At 33.6% G+C, this 18,632-nt stretch overlaps 1 protein-coding gene across 3 annotated transcripts; it reads right to left on the bottom strand.

Moving 5' to 3' along the window:
• Positions 1–9,347: 9,347 nt before the first annotated feature.
• Positions 9,348–17,615, bottom strand: LOC111460277 (non-lysosomal glucosylceramidase-like). 3 transcript variants are annotated; one of them, XM_023103462.1, is made up of 18 exons: positions 16,895–17,615; positions 16,649–16,759; positions 16,485–16,541; positions 16,252–16,328; positions 16,054–16,153; positions 15,791–15,864; positions 15,438–15,538; positions 15,110–15,213; positions 14,517–14,570; positions 14,382–14,437; positions 14,262–14,300; positions 13,687–13,828; positions 13,362–13,546; positions 12,869–12,936; positions 12,645–12,717; positions 12,065–12,126; positions 10,673–11,969; positions 9,348–9,874 (listed from the first exon to the last, which is right to left on the bottom strand). In XM_023103462.1, exons 1-18 carry the CDS (start codon positions 16,973–16,975, stop codon positions 9,613–9,615), a joined length of 2,943 nt encoding a protein of 980 aa, XP_022959230.1. In that variant the 5' UTR covers positions 16,976–17,615; the 3' UTR covers positions 9,348–9,612. The 3 variants fall into 3 exon arrangements, with proteins under 3 accessions (XP_022959230.1, XP_022959231.1, XP_022959232.1); XM_023103463.1 differs by lacking the exon at positions 16,895–17,615 and having other exon boundaries at positions 9,583–9,874; positions 16,485–16,531; positions 16,649–16,735; XM_023103464.1 differs by lacking the exon at positions 16,895–17,615 and having other exon boundaries at positions 9,583–9,874; positions 16,095–16,153; positions 16,649–16,683.
• Positions 17,616–18,632: the final 1,017 nt, after the last annotated feature.

Below are 18,632 nucleotides of genomic sequence, written 5' to 3'. Positions count from 1 at the left end.
GGGGGGGGGGGGGGGGGCTTCGTTGTTGAGTTTAGAGAGAGAAAGAAGAGGAGAGAGAGAGAGAGAGAGCGAAGAGATTCAGGGGAAGAGGGAGAAAGGTATATGTAATGTTAAAAGATAGAGCCCTGGTTGAAGAAGAAAAGGTAGGGTTGGAGGATTCCAGCCCCCAGGTCCACCGTACTTTCAATTTCTTCTTATCTCGTCATTTTCCTCTGCATTTTCTCCTTCAAAATATCGCGATATCTTCACGACTAAATAGTTTTTAAAAATAATTTTTTCTTTTCTAATTTCTCTCGATTTTTTTATTTGCATCTTTCCCCAAAGTATTATCACATTTTAAATAGTTATACAGTTTTTATGTTATTAAATAATAAATAATAGTTGGTTAAAAATTTAAATATTCATATTTCCACTTATTATTATAATAAAAAAATTAAAATTTTAAAAGTTTTGTAAAAATATTAAATATATCTTTAACCTTTATATTTAATATTTTTTATTCAATATTATTAAAATGAGTTGATAATAAATATTTTTAATATAATACTTAGTGAAATGATGGGCATATTGAGCCGTAAAAAATATAATTTTGTTTTCTATTTTAAGCGACTTTTTATCTACTCGAAGTTATCAATTAAAAAATATTAGAAAGTAAGAATTAAAAAAAGAATGTTTGAACACTAAGGCTAAATTAAACACCATAATTAGTAATTAAAATGTACAATAATGGAAGAAACTAATATATGTAGAAAGAAATATATAATAATGGAATAAAATAATCCAGGTAATAAAATGGAGAGAGAGAGAGCGCAAAATTTCGTGAGAAAATGAGATTTTAAAGAGATTTTGGGGGAGAAAATAGAGACAAGTCATTGGATTCCCTTTGTCAGCCTCATCATCGACCTCGAAGTTTAAAGGTCGGCACACGCTTAGTCCAAGCTCGAATAGTCCATTTCATTTATTCATTAGATTGGATATAGATCACCATTTTAAAAATCACGTTCGTCTAAACGTTGGGTCATAAGCTTGTTATTTAAGGTTAGATTAGCTCTATTAAAGCCTAAATGGTTAGTGTACACGAGTGGAATCGGAATAAAAAAATTTACGAGTTCAAATTTTCAAGTTAGTTAGATTGGTAAATCGAATAAGGTTCACACCCAATTAGTTTCTGGATACCTGGTTTTCAAAAAACTCGAGCCATTTGAACATCTCTACAGTATAGTACTGTAAACTCGTTTGACTCAGGCTTGAGCCGAGATTGAATATGCACTTTTTAGGGCCAAACCGATTTAATAACGAAGCCACCACAAGGAAAGTGCATTTTTTTTTTCTACATGTTTTTTTCATTTAATTAATTATTATTTTCTTACTAAGACGCTAAGCTTGAAAATCACACTAAAAAAACCTGTACGATGCGACGTGTCGGCCTACTATTTCAAGACGTCGTCGTTTGTGATACTTAAACTGCTTCTTTTGGCAGTTGGTGGAATGGGAAAGTCATTTAATTTTCTGGTAGAGCCTTGCGTCACCTAAATTTATGGCTCCCATTTTCCTTTTCTTTTTTATTTTCTTTATTAAACTTTAATTCATTGTTTGTGTGATTTCTAGTTAATGCTATAATGCATTGTTTAGGTTGTGAACTCGACCTTAAAACGGTTGGGTTAGGTTAAGTTGTGAACTCTATTCGAATTACTCAATTCACTATCCCAACTGACTCAAAATTTGGGTTGGTCCAAAAGATTTTCCGAACCAATCAAACCTAACCCTAGTACATCCCTACATCACTCGAATCATTCTCGATTCAAAATGAGCAAAAATCCGTATCTCGTATCTCGAATATAACCTAACCTTCATCTAAGTTTTGAGTGCACTTTTTTTGTTATTTTAGAGACATAAACTTAGTGTCTCAAAATTGGAAGTCATTAAAAGCTCTTCAAACCCACACACTAGCATTGTCTTATGTTTGGCAAACTTTGTATATGGTGCCTTAGATTTAAATTCTCTATCCTTCTAAAAGCTTAGCCCATTCCCATGTTTGGCCACTTTATTTCCTTAATAGCTTCACAATGAAAGTGGGGGACATTGTAACCAAAATTATGAAACTTTTCATGTCTCTTCACCCTACAACAAAAAACACGTGATTGGAATTCGGGTTTGAACAATAATTTAACTTTTTAAGGCAAATATCGAAACAACGACCTACCTAACTTTCAAATTTGTAAATAAAACGAGCATGAAAATTTGACGTATTCTTTCTACCATGCTTAAATGACCACATCATTAGGAAAAGATAAATAACACGATATTCCAACCTGATCTACCCAGATCACTTAGCTCAAACTATAAAAGTTCAGCTGGGTTAGATTTATTTTTTCCCTGTTTAGATTGAGTTTAATTTTTAAAAAGTTGAAAATTTTGTGTTGGGTTGTGGATTTACATTTTTTGAGTTGGGTTAACTCGACCCGTCCGAAAATAGGGTTATAACCTAACTCAACCCTACTTTTAATATTATTAAAAAGATTAATATTTTACCTTTGTAACTAAATTTCAATTATAAATATAAATTTTTATATAACTAAAAAAAAGAAGAACGTGAAAACCACGCGCGATAAAATAGAGAATCAGCGAACGTCAAACGAACCGTTTTGTTTGTTCGCCACGCGCCTCAAAAGCAAGTTAATCCATGACGAGGTGGGGCCCAATGAAAACCACAAAGAGGGGGAATTTCTTTATTTTGACTTGTGACGTAATTGATACTTTTCTTTCCAACTTTATCCTCACCCTTTTTATTATTTACTCGATTATATAATTACTTGCAAGTTACAACTCATTTGCAAAAGGGAAAAGTTGTAAAAATTATGGCTATTATTTTATAACTATTTTTTTTTAATATTAATAAATTGAATCATTTTAAAAATAATATTGACGGGATAGACAATAAATAAGAGTATCTATTTAAAGTTTTTTCTGATAGAAAGGGACGGGTATTAAAATTTGATTATTTATATTAACGTTGAGAGCTTGTCAAAAGCTGCTTTTATAAAGCCTTCCTTCCTCCTTGAACTCAAAGGATTAAAATAAACTAAAAGAAAATATCATGCTTTGTATGTCACGAGATATATAGACTTTTACTTCTACGAGCCTGATATCGTGAGTAACTATAGACCTAAGTAAAAAAATCAGCTACACGAAGTTCGGGGGTTAGAATTTTTCCATTGGTCAGAATAATTATTAGTTCAAACTGTATTAAAAAATATTGTGAAGTCCAAGCCCACCGTTAACGGATATTGTCTTCTTTGGACTTTCTCTTATGAGTTTCTTTTAATGTTTTAAAACGCGTCTATTAAGGAGAATTTTTCACACAATTTACAAGGAATGTTTCGTTTCTCTGTCCAATCGAGGTAAGATCTCACAATCCATCCGCTGTGGGGTCCCAACGTTCTCGCTGACATCGCGTTTTAAAATCATAAGGCTGATAGTAATACGTAATAAGTCAAAACAGACAATATTTACTAGCGGTGAATTTGAATTTTTACCAATATTGTATCAGTTACTTTTTATTAAAATTAGGTATAAATCAGCAAAATAGTTTAATTTTTAGTATTTTCATTTCCATAATTAATTTTGTTTACAAAAAGAAGGGATCAAACGCGTCGATAATCACGCCTAAATATATTAATTTTTGGAAGCGTAGAAAACAAAACAGCGGCATTAAATGCAGACGTGGACCAATGATAATAGTTCCCGCTCTTTTTGAAGGATTCCTTTGTCTTCACCAGGCTTACCACGCGCTTTCCCAAGGACTCTCAAATTAAGTGCGTGAACCTCACGCAACCCCATTACACGACAAGCCGTAAACTTTGACTTCCGACCTAAATTCTTGACCGTTGGGCTGGCCCGAGGTTGAATACTTGAATCGGACCGCCAATTCTTTTTTTTTTTTTTTTTTAATAATTAATTTAGTCATTGTTTTTTAAGTTGGAACTTAAAAGTAAAATATTTAAGAATGATAAATAGTTAATTTTTAATAATATTATTAATTAAATTCTAAATATTTTTTTTATTCTAATAGGAGTTTTAACAAAACAAAATAAAATAAAAACAATGTAACAATTTACAATTTAGTCTCTATATTATTCTTTTTTTTTATAAACCCTAAATCTTAATCTTAATTGAAATATTTTTAATATTTAAACATTTATAAAAAAAATAGTTGATTTAAAAATTATAAAATTGTTTTCTAGACTTATTAGATATAACAAAATAAAATAAAACAATGTAACAATTTATCATTTAGTTATCATATTATTAAATTTTAAATAATATATTTTTTATTTGTACTATTGATAATATCAAAAATTAATATTTAATTTAATTAGACGAATCAAATAAATGAAGGGTGAGATTCACGCGCATGGAAGGCGAGTGGACATGGAATGAAAGGAAAACAGAGGGAATCCGAGGCGCCAACGTTTGTAAAAAGTGGCGTCAAATCGGCGCCACCGCACGTGAGTAATCACGTGCATTTATTTAATCTTTCACCAATCCCAAATATTTACCAAACGTCAGCATAAATTATTCCTTTCTTTTAATATCTCATTTTTCAAACATAAGGGAAAAAGAAAGGGTTAAATTATACCAAATTTGTCAAACGTTATATACAATATTTTATATAATTTATATTCAAACATTTTTAAAACTTCCTTTGTAATTTTTAAAAATAAATAAAAAATAATAATAACTTACGAGATTTTATGCTTAAAGTGGACAATATTATATCATTATGAAGGCCCGTGATTCTTAACATTGTATCAGAGTCATGCTCATAACTTAGCCATGTCAATAGAATGCTAAAGTATCTAACAAATAAGTTGTGAGTTTCGAACGTGCAAACAAAAAGAGTATTTTGTTCAATGGCTCTCAAGAGTTGAGCCTCGGTTAAGGAGAGGCTGTTCGAGGGCTCCAGAGAAGAAGACCTCAAGGGGAGGCTTTTGAAAACAAAAAACAAAACCATGAGAGTCTACGCTCAAAACAGACAATACCATATCATCACGGAGGGTCGTAGTTTCTAACCTACCCATTGGGCTAAGCCCACAAATGTTACATAAGGGCCATGAATTGGGCCAATTCAGGAATACATTCTTTTTTTAATATTTTAGGAATTACATTTTCTCATGGGCGTGACAGTTAAAAAAAATTAATTTCTTTTAAAATTTTAGGAAAATTTTGAAATAATTTTTTTTTTTTAATAAGCTCCATATAAAATCATAACATATATCATAACCTAAAAAAAAAAAAAAAAAAAACAGCAAATCTCCACACAAAAGGCTCATAACACTAAATTTAATATTATATAAACATAAATCAAAGGAATTATATATAGAAATATTTCATAATAATTAATCGTCTATTAATATCACCCTTTTTCATTTTTATTTCGATCTTACTTGTTGGATGTGGGATTTGGGCCACTAGGAACTTCATGCATAGATGCTTCAAACTGTGGTCTAGGAAAGGCTTGTTCTACCATGGCCTTAGACGAAGGAGGACGGGACGGATTACTCGTTGAAGCCATGGAGCTCGGCGAAGTCGAGAATCGATAAGGAACGAAGAGGAGGAGAAGAATAAGGAGGAAGAGGAAGAAGCAAGCTTGAGACTTGGTTGAAGTAGTTAAGGATGTCGAGAAATAATGATCTTCAAATTTTGCCATGAAAAGGGAGCGAAAATACGATGATGACGATGGCGACAATGATGATCGGCAACGACGACACCCCCCAGAAGCCGAGCGAGAGGTCAATATCCATGAAAGGGTTCGAGGAAGAAGAAGAAGAGAAATAAGGGCTGGAAGTGATTGTGAGGGTAAGATGTGGTTTATAAGAAGGGAGAGGACTGTTTATGAGAACAGTGAGAGTGTTAATGGCATTAGGAAGATAGAATTATTGGCCACTTTGTTTTGTCATCTGTGAAAGGGTACCACTGCCAAAGAGACATATACTAGTTGAGACTGTGAGACCTTTACCATTTCTTTTGATCGTTCCCGGTTAAGATTTAGATCAGGATTTGGAAGTTGAAATCGATGTCGGATCGTTATGTCATTTTCTTGTCTCCAAACTTCAACACGAAACCCTTTAGGATGTTTTGTCATCACTCAAAACAGGGATATTAAAAAAAAAATTGATGACTTGAGAAAATCGATTCAACCTAACTCAACTCAACCCGTATGATTTAGGTTGAGTTATATTGTGGTTCCACACGAGGTCCTTCAAAAATGTTTTTTCATCACCTACTTATACAAAAGTATTAAAAAATTCGATTAACCCAACCCATAGTTTAGGTTGGATTGTAAATTTATTAGAGTTTATTAAATGGAATGAATGTAATTTGAATTTATTGTTAATTTTAAAATATACAATTATATATTATTAATTTCTTTATTTTATAAGTATTTTTTAATTATTTATTCTCCATTCACTCATAAAAATAATTTTTAATTAGATAATTGTAAGTCTTAATTAAATGTTTAAAATAAATAAATAAATGTTTTACGAACTCAAATTTTAGTTTTATTAAAAATAAAATGTGAATAAATGACCCGAATAATCTAAGCGAACCTAATTTAATCATAACTTTGGTTCGGTTGAGTTTATTGATTAAAAAATTTACAACTCGAATAATTGAGTTGGGTCTAAAAAATATCGATTCAATCGAGGAGTGACTAAAGTATCGAAGAAAGGGACAAAGTAAATAGATGTATGATATGTTCTAAATTTGTATAAATTAAAAATGATTTATTATATATAAAATTAAAAGTTGTCCGACAAAAAAAATTTAATACAAAATTAAAATTTAAGAATATTAAGAATATTAAGGCAATTTTGACCCATTTAAAATTTCATTATAATACTCTCAAAAACTAAATATACACCAACAATAATATTTATTAAATAAATAGATAAAATTAAAAAATTAAAAATAAGAAAATAAAATAAATGCAGTACGGAGAGGGAGAGATTTGCTTTAAGGAGCAGACATAAAGGAAAAAGAAAGACAACAGTTTTAATGTGACAGCTGCTTTTTATAATGTTTTTTCTTTTTTTTTTTCAAACAATTGTTTAATAGATTCTTCTTTCCCCACATGATCTGGTTTTTTGTCAGTCTATCTGTCTATACGTGATTTATTTTAATTAATTATTTTATTTATCAATCTCATATTTTTAAATAATTTTCTATATGTAATAAAAATAATTTATAAGGAGAGGAAAAAAAAAAAAAAGTCAAGGGTAGAAAAAACTATATTAACAACCACAAAGTTTTATCATTATTGAAATATCATTATATTTACTGTTTATTTTCTCTCTCACACATCTTCCAATGAATTATTGTACTTTCTCTTACTTTATTTATTTAGGGTTTAATATTTATGTTCTTTAATAATTTTTTGTAAACAATTTTTTTAAAAATTTAGGATCTCCGAGCTAAATTTTGTGCTTCTGAGCTTGCATATTCTTCAGCCCGACACTTGATGAGTAGACGTTCGTGTAAAATGTTTGAAGCCATAATGATAGGTGGTTAAATAACGAGTTATTATAGTTCATCAATAGCTACTACATATACTTGTTAAATGAATACGACTCTCTATAATGATATAATATTGTTCACTTTGGGCATAAGCTCTCGTGGCTTTGCTTTTGACTTCCTCAGAAGGCCTTGAACTATTGGAGATAGTATTCCTTGATTATAATAAACTCATGACCATTCTCTAAATTAGTCTATGTAAGACTTTTATCCAACAATTTTCACACTTTTATAAGGAATGATGTGTTTGCCTCTCCAACCGATGTGAAACCTCACAATTACAACTTTAGAAAGTGTCCGAATTTTTTAAATATAATTTATTCTAAAAATTAATTAAAGAGTAAGTAGGGTTTTTTATATTTCATTTTATTTTTATTTTTTTGAATTAAAGTAAGAAAAACAAAGCTCCAAGCATCAATCAAATCCTCAATCAGTGCTTTTTGGTTTCAGATGAGGTCGTGAAAATGGAGGAACTTTGTCTCTCAGATCCTATCCATGGAGTCCCCACCTCCCCTCTTACAAAATCTCTTCCTTTCCTTACCTATAATTGTCTTTTCATTAAACTTTTATCGAATCAAATCATAGTAACTAAATCGAAACTATAATTATATATATAATGAAATAAGAAACGATGAATTAAAGCGGCTTGTATGAACATTTAAAGTTGAAATAGATTATAGATTTAGCGTAACGTAACAAAAAACCAATAATTAAGATTTGATTGCAAAAGGAGACATAGAAAACTAAGGTAGAAATATCAAATATGATATCTTTGATAGAGATGTAAAGGTTCTTTCCTCAAGTCCATTTGGAGAAGGATGAGAGAGATTAGATATAAAGGCATGCTTTTTGACAAAATCGCACCATATACTTACCCTCAATAATTATAGATCGTTTATACGATTTTCAATTAAGATTTGAAAACTGGAATCTTGAATCCGTACCTGGTGACCTTGATGTTTTCCTACGACACGACCATGTTACCTACTTGTCTTTAAGTAGGTCTATGAGTGAAGACTATTCCCACGAACCAACTCGAGTTATTTCAATATAATTTGTCCATATTCACATACTTTCTAGAAAAATTTCTAAAACATCACCCGACATAAAATTGCTTCAAGCTAGACACATTTCTTTTGAGCTAAGAAATCTTCCCATTTAACTAAAAATTAATAATTAACAATAAAAAAGAAAAAAAAAGTAAAAACAAACACCAATTGGATCATCCCAAGTGGTTAAAAGGGGCTGATTTTTATTTTCTTGAAGAAATAAAAAGATTGAAAATGATGATATGAGCAAAGAAAAATGTGATGAAAGGAAAGGAAAGGAAAGGATATATAGTAAACAAAAATGGGAACATAAACCGATTAAAGAAAAATGTACGATAAAAGATGCGATGTGCAGAAATGTATTCTTTTTTATTCATAAATAAAGATAATCTGTTATGTTACCTATAATTTCCAATAAGAACGAAATAAATATAACAACTCAGGTTCAGAATTCAGAATTCTGATTCGATACATGTGTATCCGACATTTTCCTACATCCCATGCGACATATTGCCTTTACTTTTTATAAATATTTTAAAATGGTACTAAGAGTACAAATCATTCCGAGACAAATTCAAACTTGAAACAGTGTTGATCTAAATTTTCATAATATGTCACCATCATATTATTTCAAGTCAATTTTCGTATGAAATTCTAAAAGATTCTATCTTAAGAGTAGTTTTGAGACCTTTGTTCTTGGAACAACGGGACCAATAACCTAGCAGGGATATTAAGAAAAACCAATTATTATGATGACACAAGATTATGTATATAAACATTTTAAGAAGCGTGCGAGGAGAATAAGCTTATCTAGGCTCTGACCCACCCCCATGTGTTATCTCCACCATTACTTACTGAACTCTAAAAACATGCTTTCTCCAAACCTACCCTCAGTATTTTACTCTAATAACTGTAAGAGAGATTGAGGCAGCACATGACATCATCGCTTTAGAAAGACATAAGGTCTAATTTAAAAAAAAAAAAAGCATTAGAATGCACAATTTAAAGCAGAATCGCCAAAACACTTAGCTTTTGTAGCCATTCTTCTGACACCGGTTTCATGGTGAAAAAACTTCGTGTTGGATGCCGAGACGTGGATTCTGTCCATTACGTTGATTTTCGGGGCCTTGAGTATTGACTTAGGCAGTGATAATGCCCATTGCATTCCCCAGATAGACAGTGGTCTCATATATACGAGGGATCTGAAGTTCCCATCCATGGACCATGCCTCTGGAGTCTGGAACCAGTATCTGTAAGAGGTAGAGAAGGAAATCAGATCAAATGATGTGAATTTGGTAGACGAATAATGGAGAGATATCATATTATAATAAGAAATTGTTGTTAGGAACCACGAATCTCCATAATGATATGATATTGTCCACTTTGAGCATAAGCCTTGCGACTTTGTTTTTGATTTTCCTAAAAGACCTCATACGAATGAAGATGTATTTCTTACTTATAAATCTATGATTAACCCCTTTATTAGTCTACGTGGAACTCCTCTTCCAACAATCCTCAACAGTCTTCCCCTCGAACAAAGTATACCATAGAGTCTCTCTTGAGGCCTATGGAGCCCTCGAACAACCTCCCATTAATCGAGGCTGGACTCCTTCTCTGGAGTTCTCGAACAAAGTACACATTTTTGTTAGGATTCTATTGACATGGCTAAGTTAAGGATATAACTCTGATACATTGTTAGGAACCACGAATCTCCACAATGGTATGATATTGTCCACTTTGAGCCTAAGTTCTCGTGACTTTGTTTTTGGTTTTCCCAAAAAACCTCATACGAATGAAGATGTATTCCTTACTTATAAACCCATGATCAACCCCTTAATTAGCCAACATGGGACTCCTCTCCCAACCAAGCCATGTGACAACTTGCAAAGTAGATATAAAATCCTTTATAGTTTACGAAGAAGATTGTTCCAATGAAGTAGAAACAGGGCGGCACAAATAGTAAGAGCAATGTGAAATGCAACCGACTTGGATAAAAGGGAGAGGAAATTGATAAAAGTAGCAAATGATTAGGGTAAGTTTTTACATACCCAAATCCCTCTTCTGACCACCCAGCAAGGAAAATACCCTCAGCAGTTTTAAATGCTTCCTCCTCCATACCGGCAAGGATCATTGTAGCTGCAACAGCATAGGTAACACCAGTCCATATTTCACGAGATTGCATGCAGGTCTCATCCACCTTTCCATTAGGATGCATCCCATTTACAGCGCCCATCCTACCTCCTCTAATTTTCATCACGTTGAAGTCGTAGATTTTTCTAAGAGCACTTTTGATTTTGAAGTCGTCAAACAGAGGTGGCAAACCAGAGGACGCTGTATACCATTGCCCTGCTAGTTGATCAGCTTGTATTGAATTACTATTACTACTTGAACCACTGTCATAGTTAAAATAAGAACCATTCCACAGTTTAGCTTCCAAAACTGGTTTGGCTTTTAGAAATTTACTCTTGCAAGTTTCAGCAAAATCCCGGTCGCCCAGCTCATGAGCCATTGCTGATGCAGCTTGTAAAGCAGCAACCCACAAACAGCCACAGTATGCACTAATACCATGAACAGTCCAAGTATCATAGGTCTGGTCTGGAAATCCATCGTTCTCAATAACACCATCACCATCTCTATCAAATTGTTCCAGGTATTCTATTGCAGCACGAACAGAGGGCCAAACATCAACTCCAAACGACGTGTCCCGGGTTGCAGCAAAATCTCTATAAACCTGAAGCACGAACTTTGAGTTCAAATCCTTCCACCTGCTCGTATCGTGGATATTATAAGCGTTCATTTCATTCCAAGGATCATGCGTTCCAAGGTCATGTGGAACAGCACCCCTGACTTTACGAATTCCATATGTTCCATCAGCAAGAAACTTCACATTTCTTCCGTCCTCTGATAAGACTGCTTTGGCAAAGTCCCGTTGGATATTGAGTTCAATCTTGGGAAATAGCTCGAGAAGGGCAAAGGATGCATAAAAATGCACATCATATGTGCACCACATTACGTATTCTACTCCTTCCAAGTAAAGGAACCTACCGACATCTTCCTCAGTATTTCCCAGATCCAATACTTCGTATGTTTGATATGAGCGGTCAGTATAGCCCCTTTTCAATGGAACCATTAACTCCTCTTCACTTACATGGGAACTAGAAGTAGAATTTTCATCATCATCAAATTCAACGCCAGCAAAATCATTAAGCGTAGTGGTGGTCATAGCCCTGGAGACTTCTTCTCCCCTGCCACTAACTTTAGTTTCTGTAGATTTTATGACATCATTTTTTATTCTAGCTAGTTCATCTTGATCATTTGGCCTCTTTTTATCCACTAAGCAAGAATCTGTAGGTACCATAGAAATAACAGTTGTTATATAGTAAACGTAAGGAAGATAAATAGTTGTATTCAAAACCCACAACGTTAATGTAGCTGAGTACCAATCCAGATTGTGCCACCAGCGACCAGAAAGTAAAGCTCGTTAAACAATGTGAACTTATACCTGCAAAAAATAGATGTTGCACACAAGGCATAGGAGTGAATCGCATAAAAATTGTGTTTCATGCCCTTAGAACACTAGGGGAAATACTAGACATACAGTATTAGTGAAAATAACAGAATTCTAAAAGAATTCATGGTTCCTAAAATGGTTTCTCCTTTTATCTCGTGCAATTAATACCACACTTGATTAATTTTGGGCCACAAGGCTACTCCAGCATGAATGACCAATCAACACCATACAATATTACTTTCAATGATTCAGACAAGTCAACTCAAAATCAATAGCAATCATAAGCCTTCAAAACAGACATTTTTTTAGTAAATAACAAGCTTCATCTGTTCCAAGAATGACCTTACATTATTCTTCACATGTCTAACATGATTGAGTTCTTGAGATTCTAAAAGCATGAATTTGAGAGGAAGCTCGTGTTGAAGGAATTCCTCCCTCAAGGAACCAGACATGAAGAAACAAACTCCACAAAAGATTCATGCAATTAACAATGTTGGAACAAATATTACCATTCAGGTAGCCTTTCATCCATGAGGATAGGCCTCTGCCATTTCTCAATCTCCTCTTCCCATCTTTTATAATCTGTTGATGATTAGAGGACATTAGAAATAAATTTTTTAAGTCATCCTGTTTAATTCATTGACTTTCAAGAGAATAACAGTGTGCAGGTCTCAAACAGAACATTGTTCTAAAGTTTGTCCAATTGAGAACAATATAAGTCAGAGATGCTAACTTGTAAGCGCATCATGGGCCAAAGTCTGAGCAGCCTTTTCAGAAGTCCCATAAAACTTTGTGTACCTCCTGAAACACACACAGCAAGATGAGACTTTATATTGTTCAACATTGACCGAACATATTTCCATGACACTTTTTTTTCCTCGTGATAACATGTATATTTCATTCATTTATAAGAATAAATTATTGTCCCCAGACTATATACGTGAGTATATATAAGAGGAATAAAGGTGATAAAAAGAGTTCCATGGAATCAGCAAACAAAATATGCAAGATATAATTGCTGGTGATTCTTAACCAAAACAAAGATTCTATTTAATAATTAACTAAACACTTATATCTGAAAAGAAAGAATGAAGGTAAATACATATCTTCCTAATATAAGTATATATTTTTAGATCATATATCTTCCTCATGAATACGGACTTTAGTTTCTTTTTAGTTCACTCATCTCAACGAATGCTTGGTTTATGATAAAAAAGTACAAGCACCTATGATATGAGAATCCCTTTAAGAACTTCACTTTTGGAGATGACCATGAAAGAGAAAATGTGATGGTGCATTTTCCATGAGGTTCCACCCATGCAGAGGCTGCAACTGCAGCACAAAGTGTCTCTCCAGGTGAGGAAGGCATGCTAGGTCCCGAACTGAAGTTGTCACGATCAAATTGCCCATCCTTTCAACAATAGAAGGTGTGTTCAATTATATTATATTTATAATGAAGGACCATGAGAACAGAATAAAAAGTTTGGAACAAAACTGAGCGCTACTTTTGCTCATTACCACACAAGATTGTGGATAGAATAAGTTTCTCACCTGCACCATTTTATCCCACATGTCCTTTGCTGTGATGCAACTTCCTTCAGAGAGTCCAAAGGATGGCAGAACTGTCACACTAACATTTTGCGTCTCACATGCAGCTATGGAAAAGGTAACTGGAGAATTCCCCTTTGCAGACCTGAAACAATTGCATAAACCTTCACTTTACAGGCCTATTATACTTTATACCAACAAGCATACAGACAGGGAACAGAAAGCAGCAACTAAGTTAAACGTTATAAGAAATTGGACAACTAGCACCCATACCACAATTGATCAGAACAAAATCTTGTCAGTTTCTAACACTATAGATGATAGTACAAAGTGAAGTTGTCTCAAGTCAACAATAATAGCTTTCCACAATCTTTATGAACAAAACTCACTGCCCCAGATGCCAACTTGATTTATATCAATCAACTTCTATTAAAAAAACTTAATTCAAATATAGTACACCACACCAACTCTCATTTTTCTTCCCCACCCCCTTCTGCATGTGTTCGAATACATGGGATCAATGAATCAAGATACTTGCAAACCAACCGCAAAATAGAGTATAGGGTTTCGTGACTTGCTTGTGATGTAGATTCACTCCAAATACTCCATCTTCGCCTCTACAAAAAGAAATGTATTCACATCAAGCGGGATGAAAGAAAGAAAGAAAGGGATTAAAAATTCGTTGACTTTGTACTCACATAAATGGCTCATTCACATGATCGCCAGATAAATGTGAGACTCCTCCTATTGAATTCTGCATATATAAGATAATTGTCGATCATCTATGGAAGCATAGGAAATAGCATTACTTTAGTGACAGAAAAAAACCTTACCGCCCAAGTAAAAAGAAGACTCACTTTCGCCCTTTCCCGTCCAGTATTTACCAACTAAAGGAATAAACACATGAATGAATATTAAGGAGAAGGAACTACCAGGTAAATTTAATTGTCAAAAAAATTAACCACCATAATTTAGAAGCAAAGCCTAATAACGTAATGCAGAAGTGCAAAACAAAGTAACATTGAAACTACAATAATATAGAGAGAAACCTCATTTCTTACTTCTAAAATCAAAGAACTAGACAGAAGAAATTGTTCAATAACTGTTTCGTGCTACATAGAACTACAGACAAAAAATTTCCAAATGTGAGTAATAAACAAAATTATAGTAATCAAGTCAATATCAGTTGTCTTTAGTATGTGCCTCATACGAATGCAGCATTTATTAGTGGGATCACGGTAATATCAATTCCAAAGGCCAGTTTGCACAAACAACACTCAAATGCAACACTTATGTTGAGCTTTCTTTCTCATACAAAAGGTTCTTAGCAATCTTGGTGCTCAACGAACTAAAAGTAATTTTCATCTATGACTAGAAGCATAACTTGTTGAAAGAACAGCATGAGATTAGTAATAAGAGAACATACTGTGTATACAAAAACAGCAGTGGGAAGACTGCTATCTCGATAATTATGTGGTATAAATGGTGATATTTGCCTACACGAAACTTTAAGTTCTGGATCTGGCTCACCTGAAAAACAATGTGCCATTAACCAGAGATAAATTAGAAAGGGCAGAGAAGCATAGCTAAGCGAAAAAAAAAAAGTTAAGATACGCTTTTGGTTCCTGAATTGTTATAAGATTTTTGACGTTAGCGACTAAATTTTTATAAAATTCAAGGTACATCATTACAAACTTTAAGAACTAAATTGTTACTTCTATGAAAATTTAAGGACCCTAAAAATAGAATGATACCGTCATATACAGTCCATGCCCTAGGGAACAAAGCATGATATGTGGAATGTTGACCATCAAGATTCCATCCCCACGATGATATCCCCGGGTCTCCAACCTTCCTACCACAGAAGAAAAAGAACGGAAGATCAGGTAATAGAGTCAATGGGAATAATGTTCAGAATCTGCCGCAACTTTGGACAAAAATTTGGTTAGAACTAGAAACGAGTGTTTCAATGATTTCCTAACACAAATCCGAAATGATAATACTAATCAAAAGATAACACAAGGCTTGTCCACTTGTGTTATCAAAGCCAAGCATTTTACACAAGTGGATTTTCAAAAAATGAGCCTTCATAAGCTGATAGCCTCACCCTAAGCCTTCGTGTTGACCAGGAGCCAAGACGGATGCATATTTCTTACTTCCTCCTTCTCTAGAGATAAATATCTGCATAAACATGAGAACGTATTTACCACACTGAAAATAATTACACGTTTTAACCCGAAATACAATGCAGGAAAAACTATATACAGGAATATTCCCATTCTTGGATTTATTTTCATATGTTTTCTTAAATACAACTTCATACATCTTTAACAATTATCCTAGAATATAGTTTAAAGGGCAGGGCTTTACAGAAAATTGATTGGCCATGACAGGAGAAGCTTCACATGTACCAGGAATAATTTGCCATTGCCTGAACTCGCCTCTAAAACCTCTGGATATACTGCCACTTCTGTATAACAATTTAAAAAATTCCCCAGAGATTAAGATTGTATTATGAACATTGAACAAAGAACTATCACGTATCATGCCTAAAGATCCAAAACATACCCCATTCCTCCAAGTGGAACCCCATGAGATGCCGACGGTTTGCAATCTTCTCTGGTGAATGGATCAATAGGTGCTTTCTGCACAAACCAAATTTTGTTCTTGGTTCCAAAGTCTTACACTAATCCCCAACAGGAAGGGGAATTAAAAATATATGTTCACAATTACTATAAAATTTTAAGGTTAGTCATCCAGAAATGTCGAAAGAAGCTGTTTCTTAAGATATAAGAAATTACCCTTCCTTGAGATGCCTCTTCCCTTACGTAGGACCACAAGCGAATACCTAGTCGAACCTATAGCAGTAAGATTGCATATTACACAGACCATAAAAGAAGATATTGACGAGACATGATATCTCTCGCCAAGCGGAAAAACAAAATGTCGAGTGTACATCACTTACCATTTTAATTGCTTCGGAAAATGTGATACTAAATTCTTTAAGGATATTCGCATGGCCATTCAATTTTCTTCTCCAGGCTTGTTCGGGTGGTAAAGCACTGTCAGAATCCAACTGCAAGAGAAGAAGAACAGATATGAAAACATTGAGAAATCATCTATGAGTTCTATCAAATTTTCACGATGATGTCAAGGAAATTATGCAGAGAAAGAACATTTTCACAATATCAAAGAAAACCAATAAGCTTACCAGCTGCAAAGTCGACTTGCTGATATACTCTTCCAGTGGCCACGAGTTCTTTCTAGAGTGAAACAAATTTCCACTAATCATGTTTTAAAATGCAAATCAATTGTTGATGATGAGCGGTGAAACAGCCAAAAACAAACACAGGTTGAAATACAGAACGCCGAAGCTAGCGTAAACGCAATCCTCCTGAAATCAAATCGTTCTTCCAAGCCAATTGAAGCCACAGAGCTACCTTCAGCTCCAATCAAGGGCAAGATAAACGACGAGTACCAGCTACCAAGCTCCACACCTCCAAATCCTAAACCAAAATATCCAAGGACTATGTCCGATCCAGTACAAACACAAACAAGAAACAACACGCCGTTCAACCAACCGAAATGAATTCCAGTTCACTTTACCAACTAAGTAGGGCCGAACCAATCACGAGTCGCATCAAATTAATCTTTCAAAAAAGAAAATCCAAAAAACTAAAAAAGAGTTAAGAATACAGAAGGCCTCGATTGATTGGCCGGAGAGCTAGATACAAAGGAGCAGCGTGGCACGACGTCGGCGAGCAACCTGTCAATTGGCTTACATCACCGGCTGCATGATCGCGAAGTGGTTAACAATCCGGTTGAGAATGGATATGAATGTAGTAGCTCTTTTTGATTCTCCAACTCTCAAATACTTTGCCGCGCTTGCTTCTCCTGGTTTCATTCACTCATTTATTTATTGGAGAAGACGGTGAAAAAAATAAAATAAAATAAAAATAAAAAATAAAACAGGAAAATTATAAGTCGGCATCGGCCAGTTGTTTTCTTGGTTTTTATTCTCGTATTTGTTCGCTTTATTTATTTATTTATTTAAATAGTTGAATTTTGAAACAAAATTAATATACTTTTAAATCAGTAGCCAACTAAGTTTAATTAAAATTATAAAGATTCTAAATTTCAAATTAAATTGTTTTGTTACATAAGAATATTCTCTTGTTGTTGCTAGCAACAACGTTCGGCCTCCAAGGGAGTGAATTGTGAGATTTCACATTGGTTGAGAGGGAAACAAAACATTTATTATAAAAGTGTGAAAACCTCCCTACTAGACGTGTTTTAAAACGTTCAGACTAAGCTTTTTTTGTCTTAGTACTTATGAGTCTTTGAGTCATCGTCACCCTAAGTTTAGTACTCTTTTATAGGCAAGCTTATTGTGCATGATAGGTCGTTAACTTGTGATTGTCTTCGTCATTGGTATCTGGATGTCCCTGATGCATGTATTTGTAATGGTAGAGTTGAGTCTCGATACTATTTATACCAAGGTTATTCTCATTGAAATTGGCTAAATTTGTCATTTCAGTGCAAGCAAACACCGTACAACGGGTAAAGTGGCATGGTGTGTTGCCAGCTGCATATTGTCCGTCTTCATGTACATGATACTAGTTTGCACGTGTTTAGTGACTTGTAAAGTTGTCAAGTTCAGCGTGTTCATCTATTATTCTATTTGACTTTCGGTTTTTTGAATCTTGTATTTTTTTCTATTTTTCTTACCATTTAAATACATTCGCCAAAAAAATTATTATTATAAAAAGATGGAAATACGACACTTCCCTTTAAAGATTTTATTCTTAATATTTTTTTTATTAGAAATTGTATAATTTAATTATTTTTATTGTCGGGATGTAACTAAAAAAAATGTATTAAGGTAACCCATGTAATTGTACTTAAAGAAGATTTTTCCGTCCACATCCCTACCCCCGATTTAACCTTTA

Source organism: Cucurbita moschata, unplaced genomic scaffold, assembly GCF_002738365.1.
Source record: "Cucurbita moschata cultivar Rifu unplaced genomic scaffold, Cmos_1.0 Cmo_Scf00023, whole genome shotgun sequence".
Classification (NCBI taxonomy): Eukaryota; Viridiplantae; Streptophyta; class Magnoliopsida; order Cucurbitales; family Cucurbitaceae; genus Cucurbita; species Cucurbita moschata.
Note: the sequence above shows the minus strand (reverse complement) of the source record. Positions and strands in the feature narration are given on the sequence as shown.

Excerpts from the sequence above, each read along its gene's own strand:
- LOC111460277 (XM_023103462.1), bottom strand. The coding sequence starts at position 16,975 with ATGATTAGTGGAAATTTGTTTCACTCTAGAAAGAACTCGTGGCCACTG. Across the intron at positions 15,865-16,053 it reads TCATGGCCAATCAATTTTCT|ATATTTATCTCTAGAGAAGG; the intron begins GTAAAGCCCTGC and ends ATGTTTATGCAG. Across the intron at positions 11,970-12,064 it reads TGGTGGCACAATCTGGATTG|ATTCTTGCTTAGTGGATAAA; the intron begins GTACTCAGCTAC and ends TGGTACCTACAG.